The sequence below is a fragment of the Mandrillus leucophaeus genome, unplaced genomic scaffold, assembly GCF_000951045.1.
Source record: "Mandrillus leucophaeus isolate KB7577 unplaced genomic scaffold, Mleu.le_1.0 Scaffold76, whole genome shotgun sequence".
In the NCBI taxonomy this organism is placed as follows: domain Eukaryota; kingdom Metazoa; phylum Chordata; class Mammalia; order Primates; family Cercopithecidae; genus Mandrillus; species Mandrillus leucophaeus.
In genome coordinates, this window is record NW_012108252.1 from 4,989,706 (window position 1) to 5,010,313 (window position 20,608).

At 45.3% G+C, this 20,608-nt stretch overlaps 1 protein-coding gene across 1 annotated transcript in view; it reads right to left on the reverse strand.

Moving 5' to 3' along the window:
- PTPN3 (protein tyrosine phosphatase, non-receptor type 3) overlaps window positions 1–20,608 on the reverse strand; it is a 160,566-nt gene that overhangs the window by 14,840 nt on the left and 125,118 nt on the right. The window contains exons 15-19 of the mRNA XM_011966378.1: window positions 17,550–17,736; window positions 17,321–17,398; window positions 15,770–15,826; window positions 13,919–14,075; window positions 11,924–12,084 (exon numbers count right to left, since the gene is read on the reverse strand). Coding sequence (XP_011821768.1) covers window positions 11,924–12,084; window positions 13,919–14,075; window positions 15,770–15,826; window positions 17,321–17,398; window positions 17,550–17,736 — 640 coding nt within the window. The remainder of the gene's footprint in view (window positions 1–11,923; window positions 12,085–13,918; window positions 14,076–15,769; window positions 15,827–17,320; window positions 17,399–17,549; window positions 17,737–20,608) is intronic.

The following is a 20,608-nucleotide window of genomic DNA, read 5'->3' on the forward strand; positions in this document are numbered from 1 at the left end:
TTTTTTACACATATGATTTTTAATGGCTCAATAATTTAGTTTTATCTATCTATCTATCTATCTATCTATCTATCTATCTATCTATCTATCTATCTATCTATCTTTTTATTTTTTTGAGATGGAGTCTCGCTGTCACCCAGGCTGTAGTGCAGTGGCGTGCTCTTGGCTCACTGCAAGCTCCACCTCCCAGGTTCACGCCATTCTCCTGCCTCAGCCTCCCGAGAAGCTGGGACTACAGGTGCCCGCCACCATGCCCGGCTAATTTTTTGTATTTTTAGTAGAGACAGGGTTTCACTGTGTTAGCCAGGATGGTCTTGCTCTCCTGACCTCGTAATCTGCCTGCCTCGGCCTCCCAAAGTGCTGGGATTATAGGCGTGAGCCACCGTGCCTGGCCATTCACTATAATTTATTTTAACTTTTATCCCACTTTTTCACTAGGCTGTTTTGAAATTTTTTTTACTCAAACTTCTAAGAAGAGAATTACTATACCAAATACTATTTTTAAGGGTTGTTTTGGCTTTTGTTGTTTTGAGATGGAGCTTCACTCTTCTACCCAGGCTGCAGTGAAGTGGCGGGATCTTGGCTCACTGCAACTACCACCCCCCTGGGGTTCAAGTGATTCTCCTGCCTCAGCCTCCCGAGTAGCTGGGATTATAGGCGTCCACCACCACACTCGGTTAATTTTTGTATTTTTAGTAGAGACAGGGTTTTGTCATGTTGGCCAGGCTGGTCTCGAACTCCTGACCTCAGGTGATCCACCCAACTCGGCCTCTGAAAGTGCTGGATTTTTGAGTTTTGATACATATAACCAAGTTGCCCTACAGGGATGTATGACAAATTCACCAAATTGTGGCCAACATCCTTAATAAAGAAGTGTTTGCAGTCTGAATAGGGAGGGTAAAAAGGATTTCTCCCTCTATATTTTTGCAAATTGTATTGTTTTGTAAACTGGCTTCTGTTAGTGTTATTTCTCTTACTAAATAAACAAATTAAACAGAATTCCCCAGAAGATAATTAACATGGAGAGTCTGGGTCATAATAACGGTGCCATATCTTACACATTTGCCAAATGTCTAGAATTTCCAAACACTCCAAGAGCTCAGTTACTCACCACCTTTACAGTTTTAGTTCATAACCATCAGGCAGCTGAACAACTTCTTAAACAACTGCAGTCTCTAATAAACTCTGTGAGTTCACTTCAGGAATAAACTAATGATTTATTAGAGGTTTTGGGTTGACTGGCAGAAGGCGGGCAGCTAAGTTAAATTTACCTACACGGCATTTTAGTTCTAATTGATTAAGTGAATATAATCAACAATTAAGTGAATATACAATTAAGTGAACATAGTAAAGCTAACCTGGTGGGAAAAAGATTTTTTTTTTTTCAAACAACAAAAGTGTAAATAAAATCAACTTGAGGTAGTCTAGCAGAAAAGCACAGCTACAGAAAAAGGCTTTAATTACTATAAGGACTTTAAATGTATCTCAGCAGTAATGATCTGCTGATAAATTTGTAAAGTACTAAGATAAATCGTACTAAGATAAATCATATATTAAAAAGTGTTAGGGCAGTGTTTACACTTTTTTTCTTTTGTTTTTTTGAGACATGTTGCCCAGGCTAGGCTGCGGTGGTGCGATCTCAGCTCACTGCAACCTCTCCCTCCAAGGCTCAAGTGGTTTTCATGCCTCAGTCTCCCGAGTAGTTGGGACTACAGGCACATGCTAATTTTTGTATTTTTAGTAGAGACATGGTCTCACCATGTTGGGCAGGCTAGTCTCAAATTCCTGACCTCAAGTGATCCGCCTGCCTCGGCCTCCCTAAGCAATGGGATTACAGCCGTGAGCCACCACGCCCGACCAGGCAGTGCTTAAAAATTTTTAAATGTGTACGCTCTGGGCTTTATCCAACAGAAATACATAAAGATACATGTCACAGAAGTTTATCTGCAGCAAAATATTTATTCTCAGAAAACCACACGCAGCCTGGATATTCCCCAAAGGTAAAGAAATGTTGACTTAAATGATAGTAGATTCTTACCAGAAAATTCTGTGCAAGTAAAAAGAATAAGACAGACCAAAAGTACAGATTTAGAAGGATATCTACTCATATACTTTTAAGAGAAAAATACAAGGTATTGAATAATTTATACAATGAATGATGATCATATAATAGCAACACACACAGTGTATATTAATATATAAAGACACAAGCTTGTGTGTGTATGCATGTGTATACGATATATCTGCATGAGCACTGTAACAAGTATGGAAGGATACAAACAAAATTGTCGTTTGTAAATTACAACAAAGAGGAAGAAACTGAAGGGGATAGGCGTCAGGAGACTATTTTACTTTGGTTATTTCTGAACTATCGCAGTAAGAATTGTTATTTTTAAATGCAAATGACTAAAGTGAGAAAAAGAAATACAACAGAAGAAATCTATGTAAAAAAATAAAAAGCACAAAACTTTTAGAGAATTTTGGACAAATCAAAGTTAAGGTTGTTTTGGCCTTTGGAAAGTTTGACAACACACTCATATTTATGTTTGCAAAGGCCAACACTGAATAGGACTGAAGCAACTTAGTAGAAACAGGATTTAAACACTCGGTTTCTTAAGTGTTAAGAGTTGGTTTTCGGCTGGGCACAGTGGCTCATGCCTGTAAACCCAGTACTTTGGGAGGCTGAGGTGGGCGGATAGTTTAAGCTCAGGAGTTCGAGACTAGCCTGTGTAACATGGTGAAACTCCATCTCTACTAAAAATATAAAAATTATCCAGGTGTGGTGGCGCATACCTGTAGTCACAGCTACTTGGGAGGCTGAGGTGGGAGGACTGCTTGAGCCCGGGAGGTGGAGGTTGCAGTGAGCCAAGATTCTGCCACTGCACTCCATCCTGGGCGACAGAGGAAGACCCTGTCTGTGTGTGTCTGTCTCTGTCTCTCTCTACGTATATACATATATATACACACATATATATATACGCACACACACACAAATACATTTATATATTTTTAATTTTTATTTTTTTCAAGTTCCTACTTTTTAATTTTTTAATTTTTATTTTTTGAGACAGAATCTCACCCTGTTACCCAGGCTAGAGTGCAGTCAGTGGTGTGATCTCGGCTCACTACAACCTCCACCTCCTGGGTTCAAGCAATTCTCCTGCCTCAGCCTCCCGAGTAGCTGGGATCTGTACACAGGTGTGCGCCACCACGCCCAGGTAATTTTAGTATTTTTAGTAGAGACGGGTTTTTGCCATGTTGCCCAGGCTGATCTTGAACTCCTGTGCTCAAGCAAGCCACCGGTCTCGGCCTCCCAAAGTGCTGGGATGACAGCTGTGAGCCACTGTGCCCGGCCTCAAGTTCCTAAAATTTATCGACTCTCCTCCAGGCCCTGTGGGCTGCTTGGCAGCCTGGTTATGAAACACTGCTCTGAGAAGGCGGAGGGACAGAGTGGAAAGTGATAGTAAACACATATGTCTTTCTGGAAGGGTCAGGGATGAAACGGAATGAGTTAAGGCTTTGTGATACTGGCCAGAGTATGAGATGTGGCTTTTAAGAAAACCTTCATTCTTCTTTCATTTTCTAATTCATTGGAAAAACAACAATTTGCTTTGGTTATTCCTGGGCTGAAGGAGTGTGAGGCAGATAACAGCTCCTGGCTGTAGATCCCTTAGATTCTGTCCTAGAATGGGAGCCACCAGGAGGCTGAGAGGCAGGGTCACAGGGATAAAGAATGACAAAACCACAGAACTTTATGAAAAATAATTAATTTTTATGTCCTAAAATGCTTTGTTCTCATTCTATCAGAGTCTAGTTATAAGAAGCTCTGAAACTAAAGGTAAATTATAAAAAGATTGGCTAAGAGGGGTTGCTAAGGAACAACTGTATTGAAATTACAGTATCAATATCACCAGCTCTGGCCTCCAAAGACAAAAAATTTGAATGGTGGGAGCAGATGCTCTCCAGTGTGGTAGGGGTGCGATGGATGGTTTTTTTTGGCTTAAATATTTCTTCTTAGAACAAGTCACCTACTATAATATTAGAGAAGGCATCAAGTGACTCTAATCTCACTCAACAAAAGGCGTGCAGCCTAGTCACATCCCTCAGATGAGAGCTTCACACACCCAAGGCTCTAACCAGAGGGTGCCAGCAAGGCCCTGCACAGTGGAAGCAAGCACTCCGTCAACTCTATGAACAGAAAAAGGGGAATTCCTGAAGGCTGAGAACCCAAGAAGAGGGAAGAAAAATGGAAAAGGACAGGAAAAAAAAGGGCGCCGGGAATCAAGGAAACCATGGGTAAGGAGACAGCAAAGGGCAGAAGCAGATTGCCTTTCATGCCCTCCACAAAAACCCAGAGCCGACTCCTAGGAACCAAGTTTCAAAACGGCTGTTTGCTGTATCGGCCACTATGGCATTATCTTTATGGAGGCAGGAATCTCATTTGTTCACTGCCATAAACCCCAGGCCAGCATTGTGCCTGGCACATAGTAGGTGCTCAATCAAAATTTGTAGTGTGAAGGAATAATGGGATCTGCTGCTTTCAAAAATGAGTGCCAACCATGTGAATAAAGCATGCCAAGAAAATTTCAAAGCAATTTCAGCTTTCTTAGACACAGTGCCCTATAACTAAGCTGAGGGTAACTCATTTTTTACAAAAGGCCCACCCCAAGAGGTTGTTTTCCTAGTACCACTTGGTAGACAAATTAACAGTTCACTACTCACGGGTAGCTCATCCACACTGGGACATCCCTTTTCCTTTGTATCTGACCCAGCCAGAGGGCAAGAGAAACCATCCAGCGGGGTCTTGGGGCCTCTACCTACCTTCCCAGAAAGGTTTGCTGAATTGAAATCGTTGCTAGTAATTTTGGGACCTTCCATAGTCCCCCTTTCCATGCACAGTCCCAGCTGCAGATTCTACTGCTGGCAAACCTAGCAAGTATTCTTGCAGGGCCCCTTTCAGATAGATACACAACAATAAGTTATGGCAGCACTTCCTTTAGGTGGATTGCTGGCACTTGAAATGGAAAAGCTGCCCACACGGTCATTCCAAAGCCCCCAGTTTGCTCTGTGTATCCCAGACACATCATACTGATGATGTTTTCTTTCCTTAAAAAACAAAAAACAAAAAACAAAAACTATTTGGAAAACTGTTTTTAAAAATGCAATCTTTTGGATCGGGCATGGTGGCTCATGCCTGTAATCCCAGCACTTTGGGGGGCCAAGATGGGCAGATCCCTTAAGACCAGGGATCTAGACTAACTTGGCCAACATGGTGAAACCCCATCTCTACTTAAAATACAAAAATTAGCTGGGCATGGTGGCACAGGCCTGAATTCCTAGCTACTCAGGAAGCTGAGGCACGAGAATCACTTGAATGTGGGAGGCAGAGGCTGCAGTGAGCCAAGATCACACACCACTGCCCTCCTGCCTAGGCCACAGAATAAGACTTGGTCTAAAGGGTTCTAATCTTGAAGATATAATTGCTCTCATTAATTTCTACAGGCGTCAATTTAAACCTCTCATAAAGTTTTCAGCTACCTCTGCCCTTCCAAATGCACCTTTTATAATTATCACAGGAGCCAGTGAGTCACTTGTTTTGACATTAATGGCTATCTTCTATAATGGGCAATGTAGGAGTGAGGAAAGTAGAAATAGGGGTCAGAAGAAAAAAGATGGTTTCTGGTTTTGGTGAAGATGGTAGATGCTGAAGTGGAGGGGCCGGGTATCTGAGTTTGAACATGACCTTTGGTGGTCTCTTGTAGCCACTGCTGTAATCCATCAACTGGGGGATGCAGGCATTCTCTTGTGGTGTTCCTCATTTTCGAGGTCTTAACTAACCGTGGGCAAGGAGGCAGGGAAGCTGTGAGTCACCTGGTCACCAGATAAAAATGGACAATGGGATCCTTTGTTGCTGGGAAGCTGGTTCTCAAATAAAGGTGAGGTTAGCATCATCACTTAGCTTTTATCCAGGAAAGTCTATACCAAATGCAGATCCTGTCCTTTGCTTAAATGAACACTTCAACTTAGGGAACATGTAGATTAAGCTGCAAGTTTTTCTTGGGAACAAACAAAAACAAGAGCTTCCTGGAAGTGGTAATTCTGGGGTCAGTGGTAACCTCAATTCTGCTCCTTTACATAAGAGACAGAGGAACACTCTACCTTGGCTACACAAAGAGTATTTATGCAGTTTGGGGCCAATCAAAAATTCCACCAAACTGCTCCCATTGATGTAGCTCATACAGTGTGGCTACCAAAGGGAATGGCTAAAGTTGGAGGACGGGGTGAGGGCTGGGTACACTCAGCAATGGCGAGTTGCTACCAATAAGTTCAATTTTTATTTTTTGAGACAGGGTCTTGCTCTGTTGCAGCCCAGGCTGGAGTGCGGTGGGATGACCATGGCTCACTGTAGCCTCAACCTCCCAGGCTCCAGCAATCCTCCCGCCTCAGCCTCCCAACGTGTTGGTATTACAGGCATGAGCAACTATGCCTAGCCTAGATATTTAACATATATTCTAATCGTGGCTCTGACTAGTTGTGTGCCACTGGGTAAGTCCCTCAGCCTCTCTGATTCTCATTTTCTCCATCTATAAAAGGGTGATCCTAACCATGCTGGCCATATCAACTTCACAGAACTGTTGTGAGAGTCAACAGAGACAACATATGTGCACCACACTTGGTAGGCTCCAAAGTGCTATAGAAATGCTAATTATTAAGTGTGATTTTATGACAGCTGGGACCAAATGCTTTCTGGAACACACTTGTGATTGTTTACTGAAAGCCACAGGAGGGACTGGGGAATTCCCTTCATGAAAAAAAAAAAAAAAAAGAAAATGCTCCAAAGTAAGCGCTGATAGAAACCAGCTCTCGCAGAAGGGATTTAAGGCTACCCCAGGGCAGGTCTTTGGTGTCGTGGAGTGCGTGGTGTGGACACCTGCGGTGGGCCCTGTTGGGGAACAGCCCCTTCCTCTTCCTACTCCTGCCCAGTGTATGCCCCCATCGGCCAGGATGCCCACCTGCCAACCACACTGGAGGAGGTAGAGAATCAGAACACCAGGACTAGATGACCCAGACCTCCAAACCCAGCGCAACACAGGTATTTTTTTTTCTTTTTTTTGAGCTCTGTTACCCCGGCTGGAGTGCACTGGTGCCAACATATCTCACTGCACCCTCAACTTCCCAGGCTCAAGTGATCCTCTCACCTCAGCCTCCCGAGTAGCTGGGACCACAGGTGTGTTCCACCATGGCTGGCTAATTTTTTAATATTTAGTCTCAAACTCCTGGCCTCAAGTGATCCCCCTGTTTTGGCCTCCCAAAGTGCTGGGATTAGAGGCATGAGCCCCCATGTCCAGCCAGTGACCACCTTTTATGCAGACTTCGGGCATGTTCTACAGACTCTTGGAGCCTCCCTTTATTTATAAATAATAATAGTTGTTACTTTTTATGGCACTTTGACCACATACCAGATAACACATTAAGTATTTATCTCATCTAATTATTAAACGAACTCACAAGATACCCAATTTATAGATGGAGAAACAGAGGCCACAGAGGTTAGGGGACATGCCTAAGGCCACATAGGAAGTGAGGGTAGAGTCAGGATTTAAAATCTGTCTGGTTCCGTGTAGGGAGACAGTCTCTCGGAGATATATACATATATATATGTGTATATATATATATTTTTTGAGACAGAGTCTTGCTCTGTCGCCCAGGCTGGAGCGCAGTGACGCAATCTCGGCTCACTGTAAGCTCTGCCTCCCGGGATCACGCCATTCTCCTGCCTCAACCTCCTGAGTAGCTGGGACTACAGGCGCCTGCCACCATGCTTGGCTAATTTTTTTTTGTATTTTTAGCAGAGACAGGGTTTCACCGTGTTAGCCAGGATGGTCTTGATCTCCTGACTTCGTGATCTGCCCGCCTCGGCCACTTAGAGTGCTGGGATTACAGGCGTGAGCCACAGCGCTTGGCCAGCAGCCTCTCAGATATTTTCTAGCTCAGATGTTCTATTATTCTAAAAAACAACTCACATATCAATAGCATTTAGTAGTTTTCAAAGGTTAGAGTGGCTAAGAACCAGCTCTTGAGTTGGCCTGCCTGGGTTCCAATCAGCCTTTGACATTTACTGTGAGACCTTGAAGAGGTCACTTAATCTGTCCAAGACTGTGCTCCCTCATCCCTACAACTGGGATAATGACAGCATCTATACAGGGCTCTTGTGAGAACTACCTAAGGTGATACCCTTTAAAGTCCGTGGCACATGGTAAGTGCTCATGAAAGCTTTCCTTTCCTATTAGTTTCCCATTTTATCTGGTTTCCTTTTCTATGCCTCTCCTCTGGCTGCTCTGTAAGAAACGTTTCTCGCACCTGTAACAGTGGTTTTCACATGACAGTCTGTCTAGTCTAGGGTGCCCTGGGGGCCAGTGAGGGAAGATTGAAGAGGCTGGGCTGAGGACCCCACTGGCCCCATCGCAGGTCACAGAGCAGACCTGCTTTCATCTGTTCTGTATTTTGGAATTCTGCAAATGATTTGATTAAAAAGAAGGGTTTCCTACTTGAATTTCCTACTTGAGGAAGTGTATAGACAAAAATTAAGGAAACGTGTACACACTAAAACGCAACCCTAAAATGCATATGTTCTCCGTTTCTTACGCTGTCATCCAACTCTACCCTCCAAAGACAAGGCCTCGGATGCACAGCGGGGGGCCAGTGGTTCCGGTTGGGTCTCTCCTCTGGAACAGCGTGTGCATCAAAACAGGTGCTGATCTTGTCAAAAGTACCAGTATCTGGGTCCCATCCTGGTGCGGCCGATCCACTAGCTTTGGGCGGGGCCTTGATTTAATAAACTCCCCAGATGATCTCCGTACAAGTGGTCGGAGGGTCACCCTTTCAGAAACACAGGTTGGTGACAGAGTGGGTATTTATCTCTAATGCCTTTGAAAACTTTTCAAAAAGTTGAACACTTTTCAAGGGAAATCACTGCAGGATTCCCACATGTAAAACACACCTCGAACTGGAGCCACCTGCGCGAAGGAGGCTTCGCGGAACACCAGAAACACCAGCCTTTGGGTTTTCCTCAATGAGAGCCCACAGCGCCTCCTTGTGGACTATCTGATAAACTGGAACCAGTTCTCGCGGGGCTGAAGGACGGTCGTCACCTGGATGCATCGTCCAGGACCTGCACTTGTCAACCCAGGTGGGCTTGTCTCTTTATGCTGATACCCCCATGAGCTTTGTCTGCATTTGGGCTGAGATTTTCCTGCAATATGCTCCCTCCCTGCAACACTTAATCCTATCCACCCCTTTATTAATCCCACATCTCACTCCAGGGATCTCCTGGAGTCCTCTGACCTCCAGTTGCTGCAGAACATACATTATGTATAACAACATCTTACCCTGTCTTGGTCTTCAGCTGTTTCTGGGACACATATCTCCTCAAATACACTAAAATTAGACTGTCAACTCCTTGGGGCCAGAAACACCCCTCTCCTTCCCTCATCAGGTTCCTGATCCAGGGGAAATACCCAAGACACATTCACTAAATCAATGAACAAATGACTTTGCACCACCTTTCTTGTACTCTCTAATACCAAAAAATCGATATGCACTGTGACTGGCTTTTAAGTTCTTCCTTGTTTCAATTTTGGAGTGTGTAAAAATATGAACGAGCTTTACTGCTCAAAATGTGAACTATTTTGAAAGGCAAAGCAGAGAAGATAACCTCTATATTTCCTCCTTCTTCTTCTTTTTTTTTTTTTTTTGAGATGGAGTCTTGCTCTGTCGCCCAGGCTGATCTTGGCTTACTGCAACCTCCACCTCCTGGGTTCAAGCGATTCCCCTGCCTTAGCCTCCCAAGTAGCTAGGATTACAGGTGCCTGCCACCACGCATGGCTAATTTTTGTATTTTTAGTAGAGACCGGGTTTCACCATGCTGGCCAAGCTGGTCTTGAACTCCTGACCTCAGGTGATCCACTCGCCTCGGCCTCCCAAAGTGCTGGGATTACAGGCGTGAGCCAACGTGCCCAGCCTACATTTTCTTCTTTTTAACCAAAAGCGTGAACAGCCTCCTGTAGGCCACTGAAAAATAGGGCTATTTCCCTTTGTAGAATACTCAGTAATATATCTATTAGTTTTACCCAAGTAATTATATTGTTACTACCCTTTTATCCAGACTTCATTTCCATAAGGTACACAATTTTTGTTTTATATTGTGTCAAGATGATTAATAAAAAATGTTAAATGGCTGGTTGTGGTGGCTCATGCCTGTAATTGTAGCACTTTGGGGGGCCAAGGCAGGTGGCTTGCTTCAGCCCAGGAGTTTGAGACCAGTCTGGGCAACATGGCAAAACTGCATCTCTACAAAAGAATAATACAAAACAAATTAGCGAGGAGTGGTGGTGCATACCTATAGTGCCAGCTGCTTGGGAGGCTGAGGTAGGAGGATCACTTGAGCCTGGGAGGTGGAGGCTACAGTGAGCCAAGATGGCACCACTGCACTCCAACCTGGGTGACAGAGACCCTGTCTCTAAATAAAGAAATACATTAATTAATTCCCTGCTGATTGTTTTGGGGGGGAAGTCAGTCACTTTTACTTTCTGGCTTGTGGATTTTTGCTTTCCACGCTGTTCAATACACATTGCTTTAATGTATTTTCACATGCATCATAAAATCAACCTTTCACTCACAGCTCTCTGCTTTGCATTCCTTCGTTTTCAGCATTCCTATTACTCAAGACTTCCTGAATTACTCTGCAGTCACACACATTTCACAAATGTCCGGGTTTTGCTTCTTTTTCCTTTATGTGGTTTTCTAATAAATAATGCATTGTTGATTTCTGTTCTTGAGTCCCATGTGAGACTCTCTTCCTGAATTTATGAACCCAGACTGTTGTTATTTCTAATGATGATCTATTTTCTTTTGTTGACCTATTTCATGCTTTTTGGTATTCTTTTATTACAGGAATTACTCTGTTTTCTTCTACTTTTAAATAAATTTGGGAGATGGGCTGGGTGTGGTGGCTCACGCCTGTAACTTCAGCATTTTGGAAGGCCGAGGCGGGAGGACTCCTTGGGTCCAGGAGTTCACGACCGGCCTGGGCAACATAGTGAGACCCTACCTCTATTTTAAAAAACAACAACAACAACAACAACATATTTAAAAAATAAAAATAAGAAAATAAATTTGGAAGATGAACACATTCTATTTTAATTCTGTTAGTAATCAGTAAAACTGGCTTAAAAGCTGAGTCTCCTTTGGTTCCCTTTTGTTTTATAAAAAATGTCTGTGTGTACCTTTGTCAACAGCCTGAATCCTAGGGATCACAGGTTCCCCTGGGGAAGACGGGCATTTGAGTTTGGTTTCTTATGTTTATAGGGTTCTGGGCAAACTGGGAGGGCAAGACACTGTGCCCTCATGGGATGACACTAATTGCTCCAAATTCCAGTGCACGGCTGGGGGTGGTCAGAGAGCTGGCTCCTTCACCCACCCTGGGCTGCTCACTCACAACTGCCTCTCCACTGCCTTCTACTGCTGGGAGTTTTGAGCTTTTGTGTTGGCAGCTAAAAATGCTCAGAGTCCCTCCTCCTCAGTTTCTGGCATGTTTCTCCATGACTACCAAATGTTACTAGAATAAGAGGGTGAGACAGAGTTCAGCGAGGGTGGCCATCCTGATCCCTGCTTGCTGCTCCGAGCCTGAGGTGGTGCTGCCTGCTGTGCTCTGTTATCCATGACAAGCACAGGCCTCGCCCTGTCAGTCCTCACAGAGACTCAGTTGACTGTTTTTGGTTTGTGAAACACACAATCATCTCGGCCGAGGAAACGAGGGCTTGTGTCTCTGCCTCATTTCCTCTGCTGCTCAGAGGCAGGGACAGCCTCACAGGCGACACGGCAGTGGCCCAGGCCTTGGGATTCAGCCTCCAGAGGGTCTTACCTCAAACTGGATCAGCACCGTCCCGCTTTCGAGGCCCTTCTTTAGTTGTGCCATGGACCCCTCCAAAGTGTCCCCACCCTCTGGACACATGGGGAAAATGGCCTCGGGGAAAAGCTGGTTCAGTTCATCTTCAGACTTGAAGTCAGCAAATGAGCGGACAGCTGTAATGTACAAGACAGGGCATATGACTTGTGCAGCAACACCCGGGTTTATCAGTTTTCCTCAAACAAATCACACCTATGACACCTGAATGCAGATGGTTTAAAACATCTTATTAAATGATTAAGCTACACGGTAATCATTTGCACCAAAGATACTACTTCTAGGTGAATGATTCAATATGTGTTAATTACATAAAATGACACGCTAATCTTCCTGGTTAGTTTTAAATAATGGTGTTTAGCACCCAGAGGTTTTTGTCAAAGGTAAAGGAAAGGGAAAGAATGTTTTTTTAAAAAGCATATTGTCTCTGCTTGCTCTTTCTGACCTGGTTATTCTTCTACCCATTCCGACTCCCCTTTCTTTCTCAGGTTTTTTCATTTACTTCCCAAAACTGGGCATTTCCCCAGGCATGAGGGTGAGGTCAAAGGCTTTCCCTGTGACACCATCATTCCTGAGAGCGCAATCCCGAACTCAGGGCCATTTCTATGTGGGAGGCTCCTACGTAAATACTGTAGTCCTAGCATCTCTTCTGTGCTTCAGCCCTACCTCTTTAGTGCACATTCTCCCTTCATGTTAAATTCAATACAGGTGAAAGCAAAGCTAGGACCCCCCAACCTCCCACCTTGCACAGGTGGGGATCCGGAGAGATCCAATAAGGCCTCACGGAGGAGGTAGGGTCAGAGCTGGTCCTAGTGGCTCTGGACTGAGAGTTGTAGTGGGAGCAGAGCCGAGGCAGGAGCGCAGCAGTGTGGGGTGTGAGCCACATGTGCTAGGAAGGCAGAGACACAGGGCCAGGGCTTTGCAGATACAACCTTCATTTACTTTCAGTATTTTACAGCTGTGCAGGGTGTTCAAGGAACTTGATGTATTATTTTAAAACAACAACTATAAAGACAACATTGTGATGCTCAGTAGGGGCTGTCCTTCAAACCTCTGCTCCCATCAGGCAGCAATGCAGGTACTTTCCAGTCTAAGTGCCATTGATTGATTCATTGATTGATTGATTGAGATGGAGTCTTGCTCTGTCACCCAGGCTGGAGTGCAGTGGCACGATCTTGGTGCACTGTAACCTCCACTTCCTGGATTCAAGTGATTCTCCTGCCTCAGTCTCCTGAGTAGCTGGGACTATACCCACACAGCACCACACCAGGCTACTGTATTTTTGGTAGAGATGGGGTTTCACCATGTTGGTCAAGTTGGTCTCGAACTCCTGACCTTGGGTGATACAACTGCCTCGGCCTTCTAAAGTGCTGGGATTACAGGTGTGAGCCACTGTGCCCAGCCCCAAGTGTCATTTAATCTTCACAACAACCCTGTGAAGTCGGGACCACTCCTGTCCTCCTCCACACCTGAGCCAGCTGAACCACAGAATGGTTATGTAACTCCTGCAAGGTCCCCAGCCCGCAGAGGCAGAGTGAGGAATCACCTGAGACAGTCAGGCCCTGCTCTCCTCACTGCCTCTCCGACAAAATCAAACATGCATGAATAAAATATCACCCCATCATTTGGGAAGGGGCTGAAAATGCAAATGTCTGCAGGGTCGTGCCGCTTAGAGACTGCGTGATGTGGGCTGCGTTGGGCCTGGGAGGAATTGGGAGCCAGGGGCTCATCTCCTGTATAAAGAGGGTGGGTGGGCGCTGCCTCCCTCCAGAAGACTGGCCACATGGGGACAGGCTCATGTGGGAAGCCAAACATTGGGTTATTACCTGAAGAGTCTGGATTTTCAAATGTTGGCTACAAACTCAACATTTTCAAGAGCAGATAAAGGGCTGGAGCAGGCGTGGCTTTGCTAGGGCGGTGTCCCTATGGCTCCGCCCCCCAGGTGGCCATTACCTCTCCTCCTGATCACCAGGGCCAGCTCCCGTGAGTGGGACTCCCGGCTGGCTTTGATGAACATCACCACTTGGTCATGGGTGTGTTCTGAGATGTCCCGGCCATTGATTAACACGATTTGATCCCCTTCGTTCAGCTTAGGAATGCAGGTGTCCGCCTGGGTGGAGGGGAAAAGTGAGTTTCTCCTGTTACCATAACACAGTCCTCGGGGGAAGAACGCTGGCTCGCTCTGCTCCCAGACACCTGAGACCACGATCAAGTTTGCCTTCTCTCCCTCGGGTAGTACTGTCATTGTTTTTATAATACATCTACTGCTATGTGGACATGGTAGTTGGTTGCACGATATAAAGAAGTACTGCTCAGAATATAAGTTATAAAACATTTCAGAATAAGGCTATAAAAACTGCTGACGCCATTCCTCTGTGGTAGTCAACCTTCACTTATTATAATATAACTATACCATTTCCAGCCTTTTGTTTCCTAGATGTACGGTTAGGAAATGATTTGCCAGCTAGAGGTGAGTATTTATCTGTCTTGCAAAGGTGAAAGCTTTTGTAAGCTTCACAGCAGAGGCAAAAACCATTATGGAGAGAAGTAAGGTACTGAACAGCACAGGAAAGAAAGCCTTCTGAATTTACAGAAACCATAAACAGTAACAAAAGTTAAATGACAAGAGCTTAAGGACTACTTCAGAGTAATCCCAACATGGTTCACTGTAAGGAGGCACAGTGACTCCTACTGCTTTAAAAAAGCAGATGATTAAAAGGTAACTATGGAGCCAGATGAGGTGGCACACATCTGTGGTCCCAGCTACTTGGGAGGCTGAGGCAGGAGGATTGCTTGAGCCTAGTTTGAGGCTGCAGTGATCACACCATTGCATTCCAGCCTGGGCAACAGAGCGAGACCCTGTCTCTCAAAAAAGAAAAGAAAGGTTAACTATGGAAAGTGATGAACATGTTAATTTGTTTGACTGCAGTACTATATGTATAACAAGACATCATGTTGTATACCTTGAGTATGCACAACAAAAAAATTAAAGGAAAAAATTACTTATCATTATTTTAAAAACAATCAAATAAATTTATTTTATTTTATTTTTGAGACAGAGTCTCACTCTGTCGCCCAGACTGGACTGCAGCAGCGTGATCTCAGCTCACTGCAACCTCTGCCTCCTGGGTTCAAGGAATTCTCCTGCCTCAGCCTCCCGAGTAGCTGGGATCACACCTGTGCGCCACCACGCCCAGATACTTTTTGTATTTTTTGTAGAGACGGGGTTTCACCCTGTTGGCCAGGCAGGCTGGTCTCAAACTCTTGGCCTCAAGTGATTTACCCGCCTCGGCCTCCCAAAGTGCTGGGATTACAGGTGTGAGCCACTATGTCTGGCCTAAAAACAATAAAATAAATTTGAAAGAAAAACAAAGCAAATGCTCTTCTTAGGAGGCCTAAACAGAGGATGAAAGGGGCACTGGTGGAAAGATGGTGAGAAGAGGCACAGGGCCCACGTGCCCACTTAGAGTGAGCAGAACAGCAGACTGCCTGAGTTTCCTTCTCTTGAAAAGGACTTCTGAAAATTTAATGTGCACACCAGCCACTCAAGGCTCTTGTTAAAAATGCAGATTCTGGTTCAGCAGGCCTAAGCTGGGGCCAGAGAGCCTGCATTTCTAATGAAGTCCCAGCTAACACGGGTGCTATGGCTTCAAAGAGCACAGTGAGTAGCAAGGTTCTAGAAAACATGGTGTATCTAAGCACGTTCTTTGCTCTGGCAAAAAAAGAAATGGGACACAGAAACAGAAACCTGTTAGAATTAGGGGAGAACAAACACAAGGAATAACATGGAATGTATTTACTTACAGGTGACTCTGGGTTTATCCTTGATACCACAAGAGGCATCTTTTGATCCACTCCTCCCTGTAAACATTTTAAAGTAAAAAAAAAACCAATGTTTTTTAAGTTAAAAACAAACAAACAAACACTGGAGTAGCCACAGCATCAACAACATGGAGGTACCAATAAATGTGAGTCTTTGGTACAGCGAGGCTTCAAACTTCACTATCGCTGATTAGAATCATACGTCATTTCAGAAATACGGAACAAATTCCTGACCCCTCGATCCAGCGGGCTGACCAGGACTCTGTTCAGAAGCCTCCCTCTGCCATCCCCACAGTTCACGAACTAAAAGATGCACTCAGAGAGAGCAAGCTCCTCCTTAAAAACGCAGACGCCCCCAGGAGAGGGACTCCACAGCATGTCTTCCAAGTGCTGCTAGAAAAGGGGGCTTTCAGCAGAGGTGAGCAAGGCCTGGGAAAGGGGCGCACCCTGTGAGCGCATCTGGCTGTGAGCGCTGGTCCTCAACACAGCTGCTGGGGCAGATGAGGGTGTGCACGATGACAGCTGGTGGGTAGGGGACCACCTGCCCTCACTTTGTCCTAGAGCAGGGGTGAGTACACGTTTCCTGTAAAGGGCCAGAGAGGCTTTGTGGGAGTGAGGGGTCTGATGCAACTGCTCAACTCTGCAGTCATTAACCCACCAGTAAACAAATAGGTGTGGCTGTTACCAAAAAAACTAGTTACAGAAACAGATGGGATTTGGCCTATGAGTTTAGTTTGCAGATCCTGCTTAAACGTGCCTGGAGGAGAGTGGTGGCCCTGCAGGTTGAACTTGAATTGTTTTCTCTTATCAGCTTCAGCAATGCTGAGGGGTTCTCTTAATAGCATTCCTGAAGTGGGTAGATCTGTTTGCCAAGTGTGTGCCCTCATCTCTTGGAACCTCAGTATTCATTTGCAAAATGGGTTTAAAAATACTGACCTTACCACTTATTATCAGAACTTAAGAAGGTGCTATGAATCTAGTGCATAGCCAATGCCAGGCACAGAGCCGGCACTTGGCCTTTGACAGCTGTTAAGGCCACACTTAAAAAAACCTCTCAATTCTAGGTTGGGCACAGTGGTTCACACCTGTAATCCCAGCACTTGGGAAGGCCAAACCGAGTAGATTGCTTGAGGCCAGGAGTTTAAGACCAACTTGGACAACATGGTGAAACCCCATCTCTACAAAAAATATGAAAAATATTAGCTGGGTATGGTGGTGCATTCTGATAGCCCTAGCTGAGGTGGGAGGATCACGCGAGCCTCCGGAGGTCGGCGCTGCAGTGAGCTGCGATCGTGCCACTGCACTCTTGGGCGATAGAGTGAGTTTTTTCTCAAAAAAAAAAAAAAAAAAAAAAAAGAAAAGCCAAAAAACTCAAACTAAACAAAAACAAAAAAACTCCCCAACTCTCAATTCTGAGGGTTGAATCAATTTCCTTATGCAACTCAGGAATGCAGCACATTTCTAATGCAAATTAAAAACTCATCGAAAGACTGCTTCACAGCACAAAACTTCCTTTATAAATACACAACGTACCTTAAGATTAAATCCAAATTTTCCATCTTCATCTGGTGTGATACGGATCAAGACTAAGTAGCCGTCACCATTATCACTCTGGAAAACGTTTGAAAGTGGTCATTTACATCACATTTCTCTCCAGCAGTTGGTGATAAGATATTTTCATTTAGTCAGAGCTACTCAACTGCCCACAAGGGGTCTGGAAGCCCTGGCCGGGTGGGTCACCCGGCTGCCTGCGCTCGCTCACCTTGTCACAGTAGTACTGGCTGGTATCCTCGGTGGAGCCCCCTTTGGTCACCCTGTGGAAGTCATCTAAGAACTGCTGATCAACGCCGTCAGGTGAGCAGGAGCCTGGAGCATTTGAAGACGGAGACACGGAACTGGATGACTTCTGGGTCCGGTAGCTTTGTGCTGGATTGTTCTCAGATGGACTCCTTCATCATGGGGAATGAGGAGACATTAATAACTGGGTTACTGTTTTATTAGAGCAAACACTGCTGACTGTAGGGGCCTGGCACCTGGGGGCTATATGTTTCCCTGGAGCCTCAGCTGCACGGGTTGTCAGCAGGATTTGAGTACACTCAGGGCGCACTGACCACCCCTGGCCACATCTGGCCTAGACATTGTCACGTGGTTTTGGGGAAAAGGGATAGGAGGCAGGGTGGATCTGGAAACTGCTGAAAACTCTGCTCCCTTCCCTGCTGCTTTAGAAGGGTGAAAGGGAGAGGTGTCCAGCTACTCTGGTGGTTTCATTACTGAACCAGGCTCTGCCAGGCAAGCTCATGCAGATGCACGGCTCATCCCTTCTGAAAGCTTTTTTCCTTCTGTCTAATTTCTGCGGATGGTTCTGCTTCATAGGACTCTTGCCTCCTCAAAGGAAATGGGACTGTTGTTGATGTGCATTCAGGAGAATTTATATTATTCCTAGTTGGCATGATTTGCCTGTGACATCCATGAACTGCCACGCTGAGATGTTTCATTTTCCTCTATCTAACATAGTTTCTTCTGTATCATGGAGCTGCAATGTTCAGTATGGTAGCCACTAGTCACATGTGGCTACTCAAATTTAAATAAGTTAAGACAAGAAACCAGCCACACCTCACAGGCTCACTAGCCACACGTGGCCAGTGGCTCCTATATGAGACAGTGCAGTGAGAGAACATTCCACCACGGCAGGAAGTCCTGCTGGACAGCGCTGTCTTAGAGAGTTACAGATGATGAGAACTGAACAGACCTTTGTGGTCATTTGTTCTAACTCCCAGTTCACAGGTGAAGAAACTGAGGTCAGGAGGGGCTGAGTAACTCGCCCAGGGTCATGGGGCTTTCTCCTCACTTAGCAGACAGAAGCCTGACTGATGTGCGTCCTGAGCCTTTCTTCCCTCTCCAGGCCATGCAGAGCCCACTCCCAAGACCCCCATTTCTAACCCCTCAGGGTCACAGGGATTAACCAACCCTGCTGTCACTGTAGAGGACAGGACCCTTGAGTCTCTGCATCACCCACACCAGCCCCTTCCGGAGTCACAGGCCCAGCACAGATACCTTACAGGGCTGATGAATGTGGGGCTCTCCTACATTCTAAGACTCTGCCCCACCCTAACCTCATCCAAAGTGAAGTGAGGGGAGAAGCGCAGAGACCAAGTTATTCAGTGAAACCCAGACAAAAGACAGCTGCTACCACCTCTTTCTTGACCTTTATTTCAATCCCTTATCCATGGATTTTTCATAAAATTGGTGATTCTCTTTCTCCTAGTGAGTTTATACGAGCTTAATTTAAATATAAAATCTGTATCATATTCACACAGAATGATTCATAATCACAATCTATTTGAATAAAATATTCAGTGACAGACCAATGGAGAAACACAGCTATACGTAGGACAAGAGTCTGGCCTTATGGTATCCAAGTGGCTGGTTGGGGGTAGGGTGTTATGGATGGTAAGACATTTCAGAGAGAGAATATTTTGGAATTGAAGTTGTACACAAGTTTTCAGATTGAAAAAGAATGACTTTCAATGATGTCAAAGCGAGTTTTAAAAAATTCCCCCCAAATACGGCATTTTTGCTAGGTTTCACTGTTTACAAGAGCATCACCTAGTGGCAGAAAGGGCAACTGCTTGGCAGTTACAAAACAAGTTAAAAGGGTACTTCCAGTTCTCGTTCTGTCTGTCTCTGTCTCTGCCTCTGTCTCTCTCTCCCTCCCCACACCCCCCGATCCAATTTTTTTTTCTTTTGAGACAGGGTAATGCTCTGTTGCCCAGGCTGGGTGCCGTTTCGTGATCACAGCTCACTGCAGCCTTGATCTCCTGACTCAAGAGATCTTCCTATCTTGGTCTCTTGAGTAGCTGGGACCACAGGCATCCACCATGTCCAACTAACTTTGATTTTTTTTTTTTTTTTGAGATGGAGTCTCACTCTGTCACCAGGCTGGAATGCAGTGGTGCAATCTCAGCTCACTGCAACCTCCACCTCCCGGGTTCAAGTGATTCTCCAGCCTCAGCCTCCTGAGTAACTGGGACTACAGGTGCCTGCCACCACGCTCGGCTAATTTTTTATATTTTCAGTAGAGACGGGGTTTTACCATGTTGGCCAGGATGGTCTCGATCTCTTGACCTCGTGATCCACCCGCCTTGGCCTCCCAAAGTGCTGGGATTACAGGCGTGAGCCATGGTGCCTGGCCTTTTAAAAACTGTTTGTAGACACAGGGTCTCACTATGTTGCCTAGGCTGGTCTAGAACTCCTGGTCTCAAGCAATCCTCCTGCACTGGCCTCCCTAAGTGCTGGGATTACAGGTGTGAGCCACCATCCCCAGCCCTATTTTTCTTTCTTGATTTAAAACTCAATGGTCTGTCTAAACCAGCCCATGGTATTAAATGACAACAGTACTACTACTATTACTACTGCTGCTAGTACTAATACTATATTCCAAGTCATTTTATGCCCCAACCTATTTTTCTTTTTCTTTTTCTTTTTTGAGATAGAGTCTCACTCTGTCGCTCAAGCTGGAGTGCAGTGGTGCAGTCTCGGCTCACTACAAACTCCACTCCTGGGTTCACGCCATTCTCCTGCCTCAGCCTCCTGTGTAGCTGGGACTACAGGCGCCCACCACCATGACCGGCTAATTTTTTTTTTTTTTTTAGTAGAGACAGGGTTTCGCCATGTTAGTCAGAATGGTCTCGATCTCCTGACCTCGTGATCTGCCTGCCTCGGCCTCCCAAAGTGCTGGGATTACAGGCGTGAGCCACCGCACCTGGCCTGCCCTAACCTATTTTCTAAGCAGGGTTGGAGGGGTTACTGTCAGTCATTTAT